The sequence below is a fragment of the Hippocampus zosterae genome, chromosome 5 (assembly GCF_025434085.1).
Source record: "Hippocampus zosterae strain Florida chromosome 5, ASM2543408v3, whole genome shotgun sequence".
NCBI classification, from domain to species: domain Eukaryota; kingdom Metazoa; phylum Chordata; class Actinopteri; order Syngnathiformes; family Syngnathidae; genus Hippocampus; species Hippocampus zosterae.
In genome coordinates, this window is record NC_067455.1 from 85,195 (window position 1) to 102,709 (window position 17,515).

Below are 17,515 nucleotides of genomic sequence, written 5' to 3' on the forward strand. Positions count from 1 at the left end.
AAGACGTGAGCGTCCATCACGGGCGCCTCACGCAGCCGCTCGTTGCGACGCGAACCCCAAAAGTCAGCTGCGAACATTGCGGACGAAGGCTCTCGAGCGTGCGCGCGTTGGGTTGGGCATGCTAACAAACGTAGCGCCGATGGCGTGGCGTATTCTGGAGCACACTCGCTCACAAAAACGCTTCCCTTTGACATTCGTGCGGATGGCCGCAATGGCGGCCTCTCGCGTAGGAGCGCTTTGTACTTGGATTTATTGCGCCGAGTTGGCGCGGAAAGCGAGCGAAGCGGCTCGAGCGTGTCACGTGACCACCCGAGTTGAAAAGCGAAACGAATGAGGTAGAACGGCCCGAGAGGCCAGCTCAAGAAAAACGCGGGAGGATCGACCGCCTGACCGCCTCCTCCAAAGTTCGTCATCGAGGCCCGACCGAGAGAGTTTTGGGTTGGCTTTGTCTTTTTGGAGGCCGAGGACCATTTTGGCGGAGTAAGACTACGGCTGACTGATCCAACAAATGTGTCATGAATCCAAAAAAAAACAAACCCAACCTAAAACAGTACTTAGTTTTTACAACAGAAAGAAAAATTGGCAAATCTTGGTTGATGTGTTTGTTTTTTTGGGGGGGGGGGGGGGGCGATGCTTTCATGTCATCTTTATCTTATGGTTTCATATGTAAACAAAAGTAAAAGCCAAATATCGTCCGATTCTTTACAATTTTTTTCCCCCCCGGGGGGCAAAGATTGACTCAGCAGGCCAACGAATTGGTCGGGCCCTCATTTTCAGAATAAGCAAAAGGCGCCAGGGTACTTCCGGGTGGCAGTAAGTGATTGATTACCGCCAACTTGAAATAAAAACCTTTCGTCTTTTTAATTGCACTGCTAGATATAGCTATCGATATCAGAGGTGGGGGGTTTTCAATTCTGTAAAACACACCAATATGTAGAGATATATAATCATCCAATCAAGCAGAAGCAATTGAATGAATGTGATCAATATTTGTACGGAAGAGAGACGATTGCAAGAGCGCCAAAAGGCGGAGCGCCGCCTTCTCGCGAGACGGACGAGGAACCAAGAAAGCATCCGGACATTTTCTCACAGGTACGCATCCAAAGTTTGGCCGGCTTGTCGAGCAAGAAGCAAACCGCGGGACTAGCCCAGTCAGGAAACTGGGCAACAGAAAAGTCAAGTCATCACGCCAAGGCAGACTTTCCGCCGCGTCAATTCTTCTACTTTTTGGAAGCCGAGTTGCGGGCATCGGGCCTCGGGTGCGAGCAATTTAGCAGCCAAAGTAAGGTTAACCTCCAACGGGATTTCTTTTGCCACCCGGAAGCGAGCGTGACGCCAGTGATTCTCACAATAATACAAGCGGTATTCATGATTTTAAGCAAGGACAACAAACAAAACCAAAAGCCTAAATCGACAAACATTCTTCTTGTTTCAAGCTGATTTCGATCCAAGAGGTGATCCCTCGGGTCAAAGCACTTTGATTGGCCTCCGTGCTAAGCACCTCTGGAAAAAAAGAAGCCCCAACCCACCTCCGTCGGGCCTCTCCCTAATAGGAGGGCTCCTGTGGAGGCGGCGGCGGCGGCGGCGGCGTGGCAGCGCGCTGGCTCTTCTCCTCCTCGTCGGCCTTGCGGGGGGACGGCTTTCCCTGAGAAGCGGCCGAGCTCTGCTGCGCTTTGATTGGACAGTTGGCCACCATGTGATCGATGCTCTGGCAGAAGTGGCACCTTTTGGGCTGAGGCGGCAACTTGCACTCTTTGGCGTGGTGGTCCAGACCGCCGCAGTTGTAGCACCTGCAACAACGCCAAAGATGCGGGCGGGGTCACTTCCGTTTGGTCCATTTTGACCCGCTTCGTAGAGTGAAACCAAACTTCTTGAAAGGTTGCGCCTCCAAACGAACGCAAGCGCGACGCCACCTCTCTTGCCAAATTCAATGTTCAAACGTGCTCGAACGCTACAAGTGGCTTCGAGTTTTTCTCTTTTTTGAAATCCGCTGACAAAACTATACTTGGGCACAGTTCGGCTCTATTTAACTTTGAAGTGCGATTGCAAAGAAGGACCGAGGACAGGAAGAATCTGCCGCCCTTATAGTTCCACCCAAAAAGAAAGATGAAAGTCTAAAGTCAAAGTACAAATTCAAAAATATTTTGGCAAAGTATTGTGTGGCGAAAAGCGTCCATTTTTCAGGTCCCAGATGGCAGCACCTTTACAGCGGGAGCGTCTTGGCATTTTGGACTGCGGATTCTTTGTAATCGTCGTGGGGAGGTTTTCATGAACAACATTGGCAAGAAATCCTCTCGATGACATCAAATCCAAAGAAAGAGCCCACGCGTCCGTCCGCAGGACAGATGGATGGTGGGCGTGGGCCGGTCATTCGGTACCAGCGAGAGAGAGGGGGGGGGGATTGCCCCCTGCCCTTTGCCACCATTGAAGTAGCAACAAATGAGGGGCTACCGCTTTGTGGCGCCGCCCGCTGGGGACGTCCAAGCGAGCGCGTCACAGCCCCGCCCTTAAATGGGCGTCCGTCGTCGGGGGAAGCGGGCCTTTGTCCGGAAGGGCGCCGGCAATGACCTCTGAACCCTAACCCCTACCCACCGCCGCAGAACTCCGACATTGTTCCCATGGCAACGCTGACCTTTCACCCGCTTGCCTTGCCTCTTACATCTGTTATCAATTAAACGGACGGCGCTTTCTTTGCTCACCCGTGGAAAATATGAAATCATCAGAGCCCGGACCTAATACCCCAAACAAGGCTTTAAATTGTTGTTGGGTTTTGTTTTTTTTTTGGGGGGGGGGGTCTGGTCAGGCAATAAATAAATAAGCAAAGAAACAGACGAAAGCAATGACAAATCAGGCCAGAGGGGTGAACGATATCTTATCGATGGATGAATGTGGCCCGCCCAGGAGGAGAAGTGGGTGGGGGGGGGGGGGGGGGGGGGTGTTTCTTGAACCACAATAGGCCTCGCAGGGGTCTTTGAGGCCGTAATGATCTGCACTCTCACAGCGACTACTTGGTGGCTCTAATCGTAAATGACAGCGGGCTGAAGGTGAAACACCCCCCCCCCCCCCCCCCGGCGGCCGCCTGAACGATATTCAAAGAAGGGAGCCCCGCCCGCCAACGGAAAATACAAAACATGAGCCACATCCGCTCAAGTGAGGCGTTGTGCAGTCGCGAGCGTGGCTTCACTCATCCGCGGGGCGCAAGTCAAAATCTTCCCGATCGCAATGTCGGCTTCCCTCCGTCTTTCAAACGTGGCGAGAACGCCGATCCACCGCGCCGCCGACGTAGCGAGCGTGCGGCCTTTGATGTCAAGCTGAACGCGGAAGGCAAAAAGAACGCTCCGCCTGGTGTCTTGAAATCCAAAAGCGGTTTCCTTTGGCAAAGCTGGCTAGCCGCTGATGCTAACGTCCCATTCAGACGCGAGATCCTTCCCATCGGCGGCCACACAAACGCGCGCGGCGAAGACGGCGCGGCTCAAATGCGTCAATGTGTGAAAAACTTACCGGTCTCCTTTGGAGCGCCGCTTCTGGACTTTCTTGCCTTTGGGCCTGCGCTCGCTGCCCACGCAGGGGATGCCGCCGGGGCCCGTGACTCGCTGGGACTCCAGGCCCTTGGAGGACTTCTTGAAGGTGAACTCCACGGCCTCGCCTTCCTTCAGGCTGCGGAAGCCGTCCATGTGCAACTTGCTCTGGGGGAGGAAACGCCGCCAGGGGTGAGCACTCGCGGGCGCTAAAGTAGTACCAAGGCGCTCGACTTGACCGGACCACCGGACCACTTTTCCAAACAAATCTGCGCTCTCTTCCCCCTCTTTTGTTTGTCTTTTTTTTCCCTCCCTCTCGTCGCACCTCGGCAGATGCCGACGGGACATGAAAAAAAGACGTCCTGTAAATTGAGCGGGGTGAAGTTCCGATTTTGATGGCGTGAGATTGGGAGAAATCGCATTCGCCCGTTGGGCGGAACACGACCGAGCCGCGTCCAAATGGACGACCCCAACGGTGACGTGCGACTTTCTTTGTTTTTTGACACATGTCACCAAAGCGCAGGGCTGAAGAATTTTGCGATTTGCTCGGCGTGTCATTTTTGGGGGAGAACAAACGAGCGCCATGCCGCCTCCACCTTTTGCTCTCGTAGGTGAGGCGAATGAAGCAAGGCAAGCAATTTCATTCTCGCCCTCAAATCGAGCTGCCGACTTCACGTCGCACTTTGACTGGCGCTTTGTCCCGTGTTCACTCTGACGTCGCAAAATTCCACCAAGCAACTTTGGCAACCCTCAAGGACAAGTCGAAGAAGAGTGCAAACAAATCCGAGGCTCTCTCACTTCAATAAGTTGTGTGGGGGCCGGGGGGTCCTGAATGTGGACCGCACCTCTTCCTGATGTCAAATGAACTGCACCGGCGGAGAACAAATGAAGTGCGCCGAGCGAGCGAAGCAAAGCATTTTTGTTCCCTTAATTGCGAAATGAAAAGCGCCATGGGACGGCGCCGCCGTGTGGATGCCACTTTTCTGGGACGCAGAGCGCAGCGGCACTACTTTGATTTGCCCACTCAGTCTTTCGGCTTTTTCTTCTCTTCCGTACTACTATTTAAGAGTGCGGTTACCCCCCCGCCCCTTCCCCCGGCGCGACATACACTCAATGGTATTGCTTAATACCCTAAGCCCCCCCCCCCAACAAATTCCCAATGGTCAAGCCGATGCGGGTAACCATCAACCCATCCCCCCCACCTTGCTCTCAGGGTGGAGGAGCAGCATTCCACACTGCAGCCCCCCGCTCGGCTAACGCAGCCACCGCCGCTCAAATCTAAAGTGCAGGACGCAAGGGGGTGGGGGGGTTAGGCGCAAAGCAAGGGGGCGGGGGGGGGGTTGCTGATCGGGATGACATTCCTCGGATGGTTGTTGGGCACAAAGACGAACGAGATTAAAAGTTTTAGGGTGGGGGGTGGTGCGGGGGAAGTGTTGCTCTGACTGATGTCTTCCTTTGATACCCCCCTGCCCCTCCCCCCGCGCAGAAGCCTGCGACAACTTGATTTGCGATTTAATTTCGGGGTTTGTGTAACGACGCGTGCCGAGAGAGGGAGAAAAGGGGGGCGGGATGCCGGTTGACTTGCTGAATTAATCAAGTGACAATGAAAATAAAAAAACAGAGGGTGGGGGGCGCACTGGGGCTTAAATGTGTTGTCATTAAACAAGAAGAGAAGTCAGGCTTCCATTTGACCCGAGTGAGCCCCGACACGCACCGCGACAAGAGGGCCTCGGATGGCCGAATTGAGAAATGACTTTGGAACTTTGTGCCGTGCGGGAAGCTTGACACCGTTTAAGGATGAACATTTTCGGGGGGAAACGTCCGGAAAAGGAATCGCGGCGGCCACCGACTCGCACCGACTTTAAGCTCGAGCTACGCGGTTGAGTGATTCCCCGCGTTTGATGTTTACTTTGGCAGCGATCTTCAACGGGGCACCGCCGCACCACACGTTTGAAATTCACCAGACTTTGCCGACGCGCGCGAGCTTTCCCGCCGAATGAAAGGTCATCGGCGGCCGAGGGCTCGTTCGGGCAGGTGAGGAAGGCCGAAGTCCTAAGGGACGGACCCGATGTCTTCGGGGTGTCAAACGGCGCCGGAACGGCGGAGGAAGACATCAGAGGCCGGAGCGGCCGAGAGAAGGACCGCGCCGGAGACAAAGGAGGGGCTCGGTCACGGGCCGAGGGGTGCCCCATTCACATGTATGGCCCCATTGTGCGCCCGCACAAAAGGCTCGCGGGATCCCGGCAGTCGATTTTCGGTGACACGCGGCCACTACTTTGATCAACCGGGCCTCCTCGCGCAAGATAAAAAAAGAGATTTAAAAAAAAAATGAGGCAAGATAAAATAAAAATATTTTTTTTTTTATCTTGCCCTAACATTTGAGAATCCGCCAATGGCACGCGCGGCAAAAGGAGGCGGTTGTCGGTCGCTTCCGCATCGCCCGCGTTGGATTTGGGCAAGAGGACGGCGAGCGAGAGGAGTCTCATTCGTGTGCTCACCAAATAGCGCGGCCGAAGAAGCAAAGCTGCCCCCCCCCTACACACACACACACACACCATACACGGTAGAGAATGCGAGAAGAAGCGCCGCGGAGGGTCGCAGGAATGCGCAACGGCAGATTTGAGGTTGGAAGCGACCGGCAAACGTGCAGGAAGCATCGCTTGCTTTGGCAATTGGACGGTGGAAAACAGCCACGCCGGGCCCCGCCTCCCCGCCAGGACAACGTCGCGGGAAAACAGCAAGCAGAAATGTGCAAGCGAAAAGGCAACATGGGGCAACGCCGCCACGCGGGAAAGGACAAGCCGAGTCGACAAAAAGCATCTCGGCATTTGGGAATTGGACGGATGGGCAGAACGGCATCGGGTGGGAAACGGCTCGAGAAAGGCCAGTTGTCGTCGAGCGCGTCTTTGGCGGAAAATCCGATGGCCAACGTTTGGGAAACGCGCGCCACGGTCCTTGAGAAGTTCACCACGAGCCGGAAAGTTTCCATTTGGAACGTTTCTTACGGAACGCCTCGGTCACTTCGAGGCTTTTTGGAGGGTGTGGAATTATTCGGAAAGAACTTACGCTAGTTGGCGAGTGGGGGGGGGGTGACAAGTCATTCTGAACGCGTCTAGAATAGGATTGGAAGTTTGACTCATCTGAAATGCGGAAAGGGCCAAATCCAGGTTGCGCTTGCCACGTGCACAGCGGCGCAAGCGGCCTTGACGGAGGCGCTCCAGAAGTGGCCTGGAAGCAGCCACGCCGCCACGCCGGGCGCCGGGCGTGCCTTTCTGTCTTTTGTCACAATGCCAAGAAAGCACTGATAATACTTCACTACACTGCCATTTTAGGTTTCCCTCTCTGGATGAGCCCCCCCCCCCAAAAAAAAAATCCAATTGAGAGGCCGTTTTAATTCAAAGAAATGGGGGGGGGGCATCACGAGAACAACAGTCTCTGATTTGAGAGGACATATTATGGAAGAGCAAAACGATTTTGATTGGGAGCGTCATCCAAAGTTGAATGGAGGCAGGGCAGGGAGCGTCTTCAAAAACAAAAAGACACTTTGACGACCACAAAAACAAACATGAGCAAGCCAACTTTTTTTTGTGCCTTCCATCATCATCATCATCCGAAAATGGCAACAACGAGAGTGTGGAAAGGCAGCATCGGGGCTGCGCTCCCTCCGCGCTTTCACGTGTTTCCACCCCCAGTGGGAAACGACACCCAGGGAGCCGGGAACCAACCCCCCACTCCACGACCACCAGCGAAAAAGGAAAAAGGGGGGGGGGCCGAGGCCGGCACAAAAGTCACCACGTCGTGACAACGAACGAAATCCCTGCTTGAATTTCGTTCGTTCCAAAGAGAAGAGTCCGTGGGGGGCGGGGTGGGGGGGGTGTCTCTTTCAGTCGGCTTTTGGTTTCTCGCGTGTCCCTTTTCTTCGCAAAGAATGGCGTGGAACGTACCTGATGCACGAAGACGTCCACGGGCTCGTCCAGCGTCACGCCGTCCCGGCTGGTCATGGACAGGAAGCCGAAGCCCATGCGCACGTTGAACCATTTGCACGAGCCCAGGCCCCGGAGGGGCTGCGAGTCCTCCTCGGCCGCGCCGGGACCCTCCCCGTCCTCGTCCGCCTTGCAGCCGCCTTCAACAAAAATCGAGCCACATTCAAAAACCAACGCGCAAGTCCCAAACGAGACGCCACCTCACGCTCATTAATCAATTAACGGGCGCACCGTGGGATGGATGGAAGTGGGGGGGGGGGGGGGGGCGCTACCTGGGAATTCCTGGTTGGAAACGGAGCCCATGTCTCGTCCGAAAAGAAAAGATGAGAGGAGCAGCCACGCACACGCAGCGATCCACGTCGCTCGTCGCCACGATCGCCCAAAAAGTGAAGCGGGAGCAGCGGGAGAAAGCGGAAGGGAGGGCGAGGAGGGGCGGGGGGTGGTCCGCGCTGGTGAAACAATGACCCTGAGGGGGGTTGGGGTGCTCATCCCACTCGCAGCCCCCAAAAGTAAGAAGGCGTCAAGAGAAAGAAGACCCCCCCCCCCACCCAGGCCCACCCCCGGGGTCATCTCCGGCCTCCTTCCTCGGCGTCGTCCGATCAGCCGCCCGATTTCAATTCCCTTTTGGGGCCTGTTTGGTTTCGTGCTCAAACGCTCGTAGGAGCCCTTTGGCTTTTTGCCACATTTCCTCCAGTTTTTGCGTCCCACGTCGTCCGAGCGCATTTCTTGTCTTCTACATTGATTGGAATTGTTTGGCGGTTGAGCGGGCGGTCGACGAGTTAGCACGTCCGCCCCCCCCCCCCCCCCCCCCCCCCCACAATACGGTGAGCAAACCGAGAAAAGGCCTCGGAAACTGAAGCGGAAGAAGCAAAAGCCACAAACACAAAACAAGCGCGAGAGTGAGAAGCCAAATCCAACCTGGGCTCGCTGACGTCACTTGCCCGTTGACGGCAGGCGGGCAGGTTTCGTCCAAATTTGGAGGACAACGCCCGGAAGTGGACGAGCCACGCACGCTTCGATTTCATTGCAGGACTTGGAAAAAAGTGGCCTCCAAAGTCCGTGACGAGGAAAGATTTGGGACTGAAATTAAAATGAGACCGGAAGATGGACAGCGGTGCATTCGGAGCATTTGTCATTTCAACTTGATTGAATCATCTACGATTGAAATGTTTTCTTTTCATGACGCCCCCCCCCCGGCCCCCTTCCATTTTTGTTTTAATTTAACAAGCAATGCTGTGCTGTCACAACAGGGTTTGGAGTTCTTTTTTTAATCACGTTAAATACAAATAATTGTAAAGTTAAATTTTCCCAAAACAGGATTGTATCGAGTTCCAAGCAAATAGTGTGCGCGTGTAAATAGATCTGCCCACAGACACGTCCATGTGTTGTGGCTTGCTGCAGGAGCTGCCCACGCAGTCAATCATTCCTATCCCGCGTCTTAAGTCTTGTTCAGCGGGCATTCATAAAGGGTTTAATTGAGGTTAACAATGTAATGGAAGAGACAGTCATCGCCCCCCCCCCCCCAACCCCATGATAGCACCCTGCTGGACTTGAGCCAAATGAAAAAAAAACGACACGTGCCGGGCTGCTCTCGGGGGCTTCCCATGCTGCCCGTGATGGACGGATGGAAAGATGGACAGAATCGATTGATCGACTGCCTGCACTGCACGCGGCAGCCAATCATATTTCAGCAGGGCGTGTCCTGCCTCGAACACTCGCGGGATCGATAATGACGCGTTGTGTCCGCTCCTCCCTCAGCTCAGGAGGTGCGGCCCGCCGTATGAGTTAGTCGTTGCGAGGTGGAAGCGTCTTATTCTTGCTGCAACGGAAACTTCAACGGGGCCTGGCACGAGTTAACTCAAAGAGTCTTTTTTTGAAGAAGAAGACGACTTGTTCACGAGTTGCCCAAGTGCTGTTTAGTGAGGATTCGGGTCACTGACGCGTACACTGCCACATACAACGGGGGAGGGGGGGGGGGGTGTCACATAAACTTTGTTTTCTCTTCAAATTTCCATCTTTGTCCACACATATACACACACGTCTTTTTTGCTTCTTTATAATTATATATAGAGTAACCACAAGAAGAAAAAAAGAGGAATGGAGGATCGTCATTGATAGTCAAGCTGAACGAATCAAATGAAATGCTGGTTCAATTCTTCCATCTACCTGCGGTCAGAGTAATTCTCGACTTCATCCGCTCGGCGTCGCTACAAATCACCTGGTGATAGCCAAACCGGAAACTGTCAGCGGCCTCCGGCGCCCAACCCGACCGAGACGAGCGCGCGCACGCACACGCGCCCTCGCGGATGCCGCGATAGGCCCACCCCCGCAGGAAGCCAGCCGGGTTGGCGAGCATGTAGGCGGCGCGGCTGCGTTTCGCCGGAGATGGGCCGCTGAGAAGCCGGAGCCCTCCGCTTCGAGGCCGACGGTCGGTCAAGACATCCGCAAGCGCAAAAAAAAAAAGCGGTCATCGCGCCGAGCATGGGGCGGCTGCGCAGAAGAGCTTGCGCGGCTCTCTTCGTCTTCGCGGTCTTCATCTTGGGAGCCATGATGGCACTCCGGACCCTCAAGACCGGGGACGGCTTCTCGGCTCCGGTTCCCGACGGGCTGGCGCGGGGCGCCGCGCGGCGAAGCTCGCCGTCGTCTTCGCGCGGCGGGCGGCGCGCCGAGGCGGCGGGCGCCGCGTCCGATTGGGGTCCGGGGCCGAGGGTCTTCGACGACGTGCACATCTTCTACTACGCGTGGTACGGAACCCCGCGCTGGGATGGCAAGTACGTGCACTGGGACCACGTCCTGGTGCCGCACTGGGACCCGAAGGTGGCGTCCGGCTACCCGCGGGGGAGGCACGTCCCGCCCGAGGACATCGGCTCCAGCTTCTACCCGGAGCTCGGCCCGTACAGCTCCAGGGACCCGGACGTGCTGGAGTCCCACATGGAGCAGATCGCGGCTTCGGCGGCAGGTAGCGCGAACGTTCGCTGACGGCCGGGCTCACTCGAGCCTTTGCGTTCCGCGTGACAAAGAAAAAAAAATCTATCAACCGTGACCGACCATAAAACAACTTGAATACACAAAATCATAATTTCCATCCATAAACACAGACAAGTAAAGGTATGCCCCCACCACACCCCGCGTGTTAGAATTGGCTAAACGAGCATTTCTTTTTTTTTGGGGTGGGGGGGGGGGTCACTTGACAATCCACATTGTCAACAGCTTTGACAGAAAGTCTGACGCGACATGAAGTCGCTCTGGATTGAAAAACAAAAGCGCGTGTTTGTTGTAAATGATCAAAAGGGCGAGTTGATATGATTGACAGTGAAATGACTTCTACTTTTCTCAGTGAAGGAGTCAGTTCAATACTTGACTTTTTTCAGTAGGGAGTGTGAATATTTTGGCAGCGGCACCCAGATGTATCTCTCTGTAAAATTCGGTGACATTTTGAGCGTTGATTGCAAATTTGTGGAAGTGATCCTGCAAGCAAGCCTCCAGCACCACGGACAGCTCCCTTCGCCATGTGCGGCGTGCTGGAGTCACTCGGAAATCTTTTGCCGTCCAATATCTTTGTCGATTTCACATTTTCGAATGAAATGGATTAGAGTCTCTGTTCCGGCCGCCCCTCCCCGCCCCGTCACCATTCTCGGTGTCATACGTTTTTCACAATAGGTAGAAAAGAATTAGCACTGTACCAAGGTGCACACAACATAACATTAAATCCGACTAAACTGTACTTTGGGGAACCCGTCCTCTTATCCTCTGCTGAAAAAAAAGCCACCCTCCCGTCCCCCACCCTACTTTTTGTTGCTCGACTCGGTCCGAAAAGTATTGCTTAGGCGCCGCCTGGTGGCAGGGCTCCGTCCCCCCATTTTGAATCGCGGTCAAAGACCGAATGAACTGCACTTGGCAATAACGCTTTTACTTACCACTAGAGGGGGCCAGCCTACATCTAGCAGGACACGTAGCACACTTTGGGACGCTGAAGTGGCTCTGAAAGGATTTGCCTCAATGGTTCTGCAGGGGTTCTGGTGCTGTCCTGGTATCCTCCTGGCATGGCTGATGACAACGGGGAACCCACTGAAGATTTCGTACCTTCCATACTCGACGGTGCCTATAGACACAATCTCAAGGTAAGAACAAAATGAAGCCACGCATCGTCTCTCTGGCTTACCACTTTCTGAGGCGTTTTGACCCGATGACGTTTGCGTGCGTGCATCTGACGACGATAAAACTTGAGTCGGTGTCGCCAGTGTACGGTTGGGGATGATAAGCGCGCTTCCGGTTTGGTAAATCATGCGACATTGGAGCTACTCGAGGGTCGCGGGCCCCGCCAATAACCAAGAGGCAGGTACGGAAAGGCCAGACGGGCTCGTCATTTTACAACGACGGGACGGGACAAGACAAGACAAGACGAGTTGTCACCGTAGGGACCGAACGTACGAGCCCAGCGACGGTGGACCAAATGCCAATTAGGTCGGAAAAGAAGCGGCAGGAATATGGAGGCGAGCGCCGGGCTCGTTGAAAGCTTCTGCAAATTGAAAACGGCCAATGGGGACCAACTTCAAACTGCGCTTGAGTGGATATGATGTTGAAAAGCTTCCAGAAGCCCCGCGTCTCTCTTCCCGGGCGAGATGCGCAAGGCGGACCAAAGACGAGACGGTCCGGGAAGGGCTTTCTGATGTCAAGACAAGCGGCGTGAATAATGCAGCGACATCGCCGTCGCTACGCGTGAAGACCATCGAGCCGCACGCTACGATTCCTCTCGAGACGCAGCGCGTTCGACAAAAGTCTCGCGCCACCCTTGACCTTTGCGGTTTTACCAATGCTACAATGGGTAGAAAAAGGGCGCACCCCTTTGGTCAAATGGCAGCTTTTTGCGAGATGCGAAGATGGAGACCGACATCGCTCATTGTGCGGCACCGACAGAAATCGCCGCGTCCCAAGTCGGACGATGAGCCAAAACGCCAACAAATTTGCCGTGGCTCATAAGACAATTCGATAAAAAGCGCGCTTCTTAAGGCATTGGAAGAAAATAGATGCCCTCCCGCGAACAAACAAACCCTAAGCCTCCCCCCTGAGCAAAAGGGAGCATTTCTGCCCACTGGACTGCAGCTTTTGCGATTGGAAAATTGCATACCACCACAACGCGACGCAGGTTTGAATCGGGTTCATCGGTCAGCCCTGCACGCCGCACGGCGGCACGTCGACTTCCGAGCCAATTTCGTTCCGTGACCCAAAGAAGACGTGGAGGACAATTTGGGCACCCGTCACGCCATCCACCGAGCGGCGATGCTTTCAAAGCAAACAGCGGTGGGGCCCAAAAAGCGGGCAAGAGGGAGGAGCGGGGTAAACTTGACACATTGTATTAAAACATCGAGACAACTAAATCCTAAACAAAGTCCAAAGTATCAAACATAACACGTGACTGAAGATAAAACGCAACTGTTCAGTTCATTACGTTTTTTCACGGCCCTCTGGAAGGATGACTCTTTCTGTACTTTTTTGGATACATTTATTGCGACACTTTGCAGCAGAAGTAGATGAAACGGAAGTAGTTGCAGTAGCAGAAGCAGGTAATAACCTAAAGCACACATAAAAAAATGAACACTTCTCTTTCTGCATCACGATGTAAATAGGTATAGAATTGACATTAATTAACACTTTTATTTTATAACAATACGTTTAATACTTGAATCAACCACGATTTCACTAGGTATTATTATCGCCATCATTCATTATTTTAAACGTAAGAAACCAGATAACACAAACATATCAAGTCGACTCGAAGAAAAGAACTACAAGTCCCAAAGGTCCAACCCGGAAGTGGAGTGCCGCCATGATTAAGCCCAGCTGCAACGCGATTGTTGACTTCGTTCAAACATCAAATTGCGGCCGGACAAACATGACAACTATGCATAACGAGTTCAATCAAGACACCACCGTTTCAGCAACGCTTTAGCCCGCGCCGTTTACATTACCTGTCAGTGGCAGCCCCGCCCCTCTTAAAGCGCCAGGTCACTTCGGATCGCTTGTACGCTGCCGTTCCCCGCGTCGGTTGAAAAGTATAACCCCCCCCCCCCCCCCCCCCCAAAAAAAAGACAAAGGGACCGCTGCTCCGCTGACAATATTGTGAAGGAGGGCGCTCTTGTTGCAGGTGGCGTTTCACATCCAACCGTACAGAGAACGGAACGAGCAGAGCGTGCTCGACAACGTCAAGTACATCATTGACAGGTAAGGAGCGCCCCGCTCAGGAATCTTCTGTGTATCGTTCCAAAAATCAGAAAATTGGAACGATACAGAGAAGATTCCTGCGCTGTGTCGTTCCAATTTTCTGATTTTTGGAACGATCCAGAGAAGAGTCCTGCGCACGCATTTTTCGAGAAAATCGGAACGATCCAGAGATTAGCGAGCGCTCAGCGGACTCTTGTCCCGCTCGCCCCCGAGGTACGGCCAGCACGCGGCGCTGTACCGGACGTCGGCGCCGGGCGCGGCCAAGAGGCTGCCCCTGTTCTACATCTACGACTCGTACCTGACGCCGGCGGAGTCGTGGTCGCAGCTGCTGAGGGCGGGCGGCGCCCGCAGCCTGCGCGGCTCGGCCTACGACGGCGTCTTCCTGGGCCTGATGGTGGAGGAGCGCCACCAGCGGGAGATCGCGGCGGGCGGCTTCGACGGCATGTACACCTACTTCGCCTCCAACGGCTTCTCCTTCGGCTCGTCGCACGGCAACTGGAAGGCGCTGAAGGCCTTCTGCGACGACAACGGGCTGCTGTTCGTGCCCGGCGCGGGGCCGGGCTACGCCGACGCCAGCGTGCGGCCCTGGAACGGCCACAGCGCCCGCGAGCGCGTCGGCGGCCGCTACTACGAGACGGCCCTGCGGGCGGCGCTGGACGCGCGGCCCGACGCGCTGGCCGTCACCTCCTTCAACCAGTGGCACGAGGGCACGCAGATCGAGAGGGCCGTGCCCAAGAAGACCGCCGCCAGGGTCTACCTGGACTACCGGCCGCACGGCCCGCGCCACTACCTGGAGCTGACCAGACGCTGGGCTGAGAAATTCCACCGCGAGAAGGAGCGCTGGCTCCTGTGAGTGGCTGGGCGGGGGCGGCGGCGGCGCGCCTTCCTCTTCGGCGACAAACGGCGGTCGTCGCGACGCAACCTGGGAACTATGACGCTCTTTGCCATTTTCCCCCTCTCCGCCTCGGTTGAATTTGGGTCTCCATTCCAAAATATAAGACGCGCAGGTACAGCGTACTTCGGAGTGGGAAATCGCCAGCGGTCCGCCGCGGACGCGCAAGGAAACGTGCGTGGCCCAAAAGAGGCTTGTTCTCGCAGGACAGACACGCGCTCGGTCGCTTTTGGCCACTCCAAATTTGGAGGTTTGCTTGGATAAAAGCGGAATGTTGGCCATGGAAAAGGCCGCCTCTCTCTCGTCTTTTGTTTTGTGCGTGCGACAATGAGGCCCCCCGACATGTTTGCAGATCAGCTTTTATTGTACACTCGTGACAGCTTTGAGGCAACCGTCCCGAGGAACGCCAGTCAACTCCCTCAAAGTGGAGGTGACGGACACACGGACACATCCCCGCCCCTCCCTTTTCTGGGGGGTTCAAGCAGTAAAACAGAAATCCGAACGACGACGAAACGAAAAGATGCGCCATTTGGAAAGAAGAAGAAGAGCTTGATTGCGTGTCCCCTTGGTCCCGTTTGGACGGTCATCCCGAGTCCTCCGCGGCCAGTCCGTGTTTGCCCTCCAGCACGTCCACGGTGGAGGAGAAGGCACTGAGGACCCGGCGGGCAAAAGGCTTTTTGGCTTTCTCCTCAACCACACGCAAAGAAGCGCAGGCGCGCGCACCGAGACCGCTTCCAAAAGGCAAGACATTTACGGACGCCTTTTGCATGGAAATGCCCTAATCCCTTGCGAGCCGCCCCCCCCTCAAAAAAAAATTCTGACACAAATGCTTTCGAAAGCGTAGAAGTGCCATTTCTACGCTTTATATTTTTCTTTATAAAACTATAAAACAAGTCCACGTTGCAATTGGATGATTGCATGTCAAAAACAAAGAATAAAGAGAGCAGAGAAGAAAAAGGCTGCTCAGTGAACTTTTTTTGCCCTCTTTAGTCCATGTCGCCTCTCCCAAGCAGCGTTTTGTCAACAACCGCTTTGGTCGGATGCTTGGAAAACGGCCAAGGCCAATTTCGGCACAGCGAGCCCAATGTAATTTGCCCCAAATGCTATTCAACGGCCTTGCCACGCACATGACCAATATTGGCTTGCACAATGGAACCAAACGAAGCAAAACACGACGCCCACTCAGCCATTTGCCAGTGTCGAAACGAAGAAGAGGAGGAACTTACCGGCCGGCTCGGATGATCCGGTACTTGCCGGGCGCGGACAGGTCCACCACGGTGGAGCCCAGCCGGCTGCGGTCTCCTATCGGCCCTGCGTCCACCACCACCGCCAGCTCGGGCCAAAGATCTTCAAATTCCTTCAAATGAAAAAGAGAGAGAGCGAGCGAGAGAGAGAGAGCACCAAAGCCGCCGCCGCCGTCTCCTCTCGCACGTCAACACTTACGTGGGCGGCCACGGTGCTGCTTTGCGCGCTGACGTTGGCGCTGGTCAGCGCCAGAGGCTCGCCGCACATCTGGCAAAGACGACGGACGAAGGCGCAGTCCGGGATGCGGACGCCTACGAGCTGAGCGCGAGCGCACGCCGTGAGAAACGCAAGAAGAAAGGGGGCCGCGTCGGGCGCGGCGCCGCTTACCGGGGTGAAGGGGTTGAGCTCTCTGTTGAGCGTCGGCGACCTTTCCAGCACCAGCGTGACCGGGCCCGGCAGGAGGTCGCGCAGCAGGTCCTCCTTCACCTTCACCTGACAGTACCTGCACGAGGAGGCAAGGGGGGGGGGGCTCTTGGTGGGCCCTTTTTATGGCCAATCCCGCTTGGCCTTCAACTCACAATGGCAAGACGGCCTAAAAACATCCAAATGCGGCGAGTCTAACAACCGTGCGGCCTCTGGGTTTGTCTTTCGGAGGCCCTTTTCATGTTCTTACTTGTATATGTCGTGGATTTCGCCCACGCAAATGGCCAAAGGCTTGTGCTCGTTGCGCCCCTTGATGTCGTAGATGCGGCGCACGGCGGCCGAGTTCTGGGCCAGACACGCCAGGCCGTAGATGGTGTCGGTGGGCACGGCCACCACGCGGCCGTCCCGCAGGGCCGCGGCCGTGCGGCTCAGGACGGCGGCGACATCTGTACAAAAAGGGGATCGGGCCTTCAAGGACCTTGTCGGTAAAAAAAAAAAAAAAAAAACGCCCGATGACTCCGAGCTTTTGGACGCCACCGCGCGCGGGACCGGTTCCCGTGACGTCGGCGTTGGCCGATTGTCTCGGCAGCCCCGCCCAACACCTTCTTCCCCTGTGGCTCGTCCTGCGGAAAATTGCCATCCAGGCTCTCCCCGTCCACTTCTTCCCGAGAGATCCCAAGGCCGACCGGGGTAGCGAGTCTCTCCAGCCAATGACTTCAAAAGCTGAAGCGCTGGTTTTCTGGGCTCTTCCACCGTAACGGAAAGCCTTCCCGGTTTTTGACACGGCGACGGCGGTACCATCTCAATCTGACGTAACGAGTAGCCGATTCTACAAGAGTCTTGGGGGGCGTGTTCTTACCTGTGCGGGGGTCCTGCGCAGAAAACGGTCCGTCTCCGCCGGCCGGTGGCAATCGCAGCACGGTGGTCTTCGACCGTTCACACATTTCACTTCCGACTCGGCAAACGGCGGCACCGTGAGCGCCTCTGAATTGGATTATTTGCACCGCCAACTCCCGAAAAGCCTTCATGAAACCGCGTCGGTCGATGAAAGCGCACAGCTCCGAGAGGGGAAACGCGCTTCCCCACGGACGACGTGAGCCAATGCGGAAGTGAATTCTTCCGGGTTACGCCCTTTAAGCACGCTCGACATCATTCTTAAAGGGCTAGTAACACTCGTTTGTTCGGTTCTTTTTACGCCGGCCACCCAAGTACGTTGACGTACGATTAATCAT

The 17,515-nt window shown here is 55.2% G+C and overlaps 3 protein-coding genes across 3 annotated transcripts; 1 reads left to right on the top strand and 2 right to left on the bottom strand.

Moving 5' to 3' along the window:
- Positions 1 to 690: 690 nt before the first annotated feature.
- lin28aa (lin-28 homolog Aa) lies at positions 691 to 8,017 on the bottom strand. Its single transcript, XM_052065576.1, has 4 exons — positions 7,774 to 8,017; positions 7,463 to 7,641; positions 3,502 to 3,686; positions 691 to 1,790 (listed from the first exon to the last, which is right to left on the bottom strand). The coding sequence occupies exons 1-4, from the start codon at positions 7,988 to 7,990 to the stop codon at positions 1,547 to 1,549; spliced, it is 825 nt and encodes a 274-aa protein (XP_051921536.1). The 5' UTR covers positions 7,991 to 8,017; the 3' UTR covers positions 691 to 1,546.
- Positions 8,018 to 9,818: 1,801 nt separating this feature from the next.
- maneal (mannosidase endo-alpha like) lies at positions 9,819 to 14,611 on the top strand. Its single transcript, XM_052064505.1, has 4 exons — positions 9,819 to 10,460; positions 11,513 to 11,622; positions 13,647 to 13,723; positions 13,937 to 14,611. The coding sequence occupies exons 1-4, from the start codon at positions 9,983 to 9,985 to the stop codon at positions 14,574 to 14,576; spliced, it is 1,305 nt and encodes a 434-aa protein (XP_051920465.1). The 5' UTR covers positions 9,819 to 9,982; the 3' UTR covers positions 14,577 to 14,611.
- A 349-nt stretch (positions 14,612 to 14,960) lies between these two features.
- Positions 14,961 to 17,412, bottom strand: yrdc (yrdC N(6)-threonylcarbamoyltransferase domain containing). The gene is made up of 6 exons (XM_052064506.1): positions 17,143 to 17,412; positions 16,534 to 16,729; positions 16,248 to 16,362; positions 16,059 to 16,178; positions 15,842 to 15,972; positions 14,961 to 15,265 (listed from the first exon to the last, which is right to left on the bottom strand). Exons 1-6 carry the CDS (start codon positions 17,309 to 17,311, stop codon positions 15,199 to 15,201), a joined length of 798 nt encoding a protein of 265 aa, XP_051920466.1. The 5' UTR covers positions 17,312 to 17,412; the 3' UTR covers positions 14,961 to 15,198.
- Positions 17,413 to 17,515: the final 103 nt, after the last annotated feature.

Coding starts and splice junctions, on each gene's coding strand:
- lin28aa (XM_052065576.1), bottom strand. CDS start 7,990: ATGAGCACCCCAACCCCCCTCAGGGTCATTGTTTCACCAGCGCGGACC. Junction 3,687..7,462: donor TGGACGTCTTCGTGCATCAG/GTACGTTCCACG, acceptor TTCCTCCCCCAG/AGCAAGTTGCACATGGACGG. Junction 1,791..3,501: donor CGGCGCTCCAAAGGAGACCG/GTAAGTTTTTCA, acceptor GCGTTGTTGCAG/GTGCTACAACTGCGGCGGTC.
- maneal (XM_052064505.1), top strand. CDS start 9,983: ATGGGGCGGCTGCGCAGAAGAGCTTGCGCGGCTCTCTTCGTCTTCGCG. Junction 10,461..11,512: donor GATCGCGGCTTCGGCGGCAG/GTAGCGCGAACG, acceptor ATGGTTCTGCAG/GGGTTCTGGTGCTGTCCTGG. Junction 13,724..13,936: donor GTCAAGTACATCATTGACAG/GTAAGGAGCGCC, acceptor CTCGCCCCCGAG/GTACGGCCAGCACGCGGCGC.
- yrdc (XM_052064506.1), bottom strand. CDS start 17,311: ATGAAGGCTTTTCGGGAGTTGGCGGTGCAAATAATCCAATTCAGAGGC. Junction 16,730..17,142: donor TGCGCAGGACCCCCGCACAG/GTAAGAACACGC, acceptor CTTTTTGTACAG/ATGTCGCCGCCGTCCTGAGC. Junction 15,266..15,841: donor CGGATCATCCGAGCCGGCCG/GTAAGTTCCTCC, acceptor CCGGGTCCTCAG/TGCCTTCTCCTCCACCGTGG.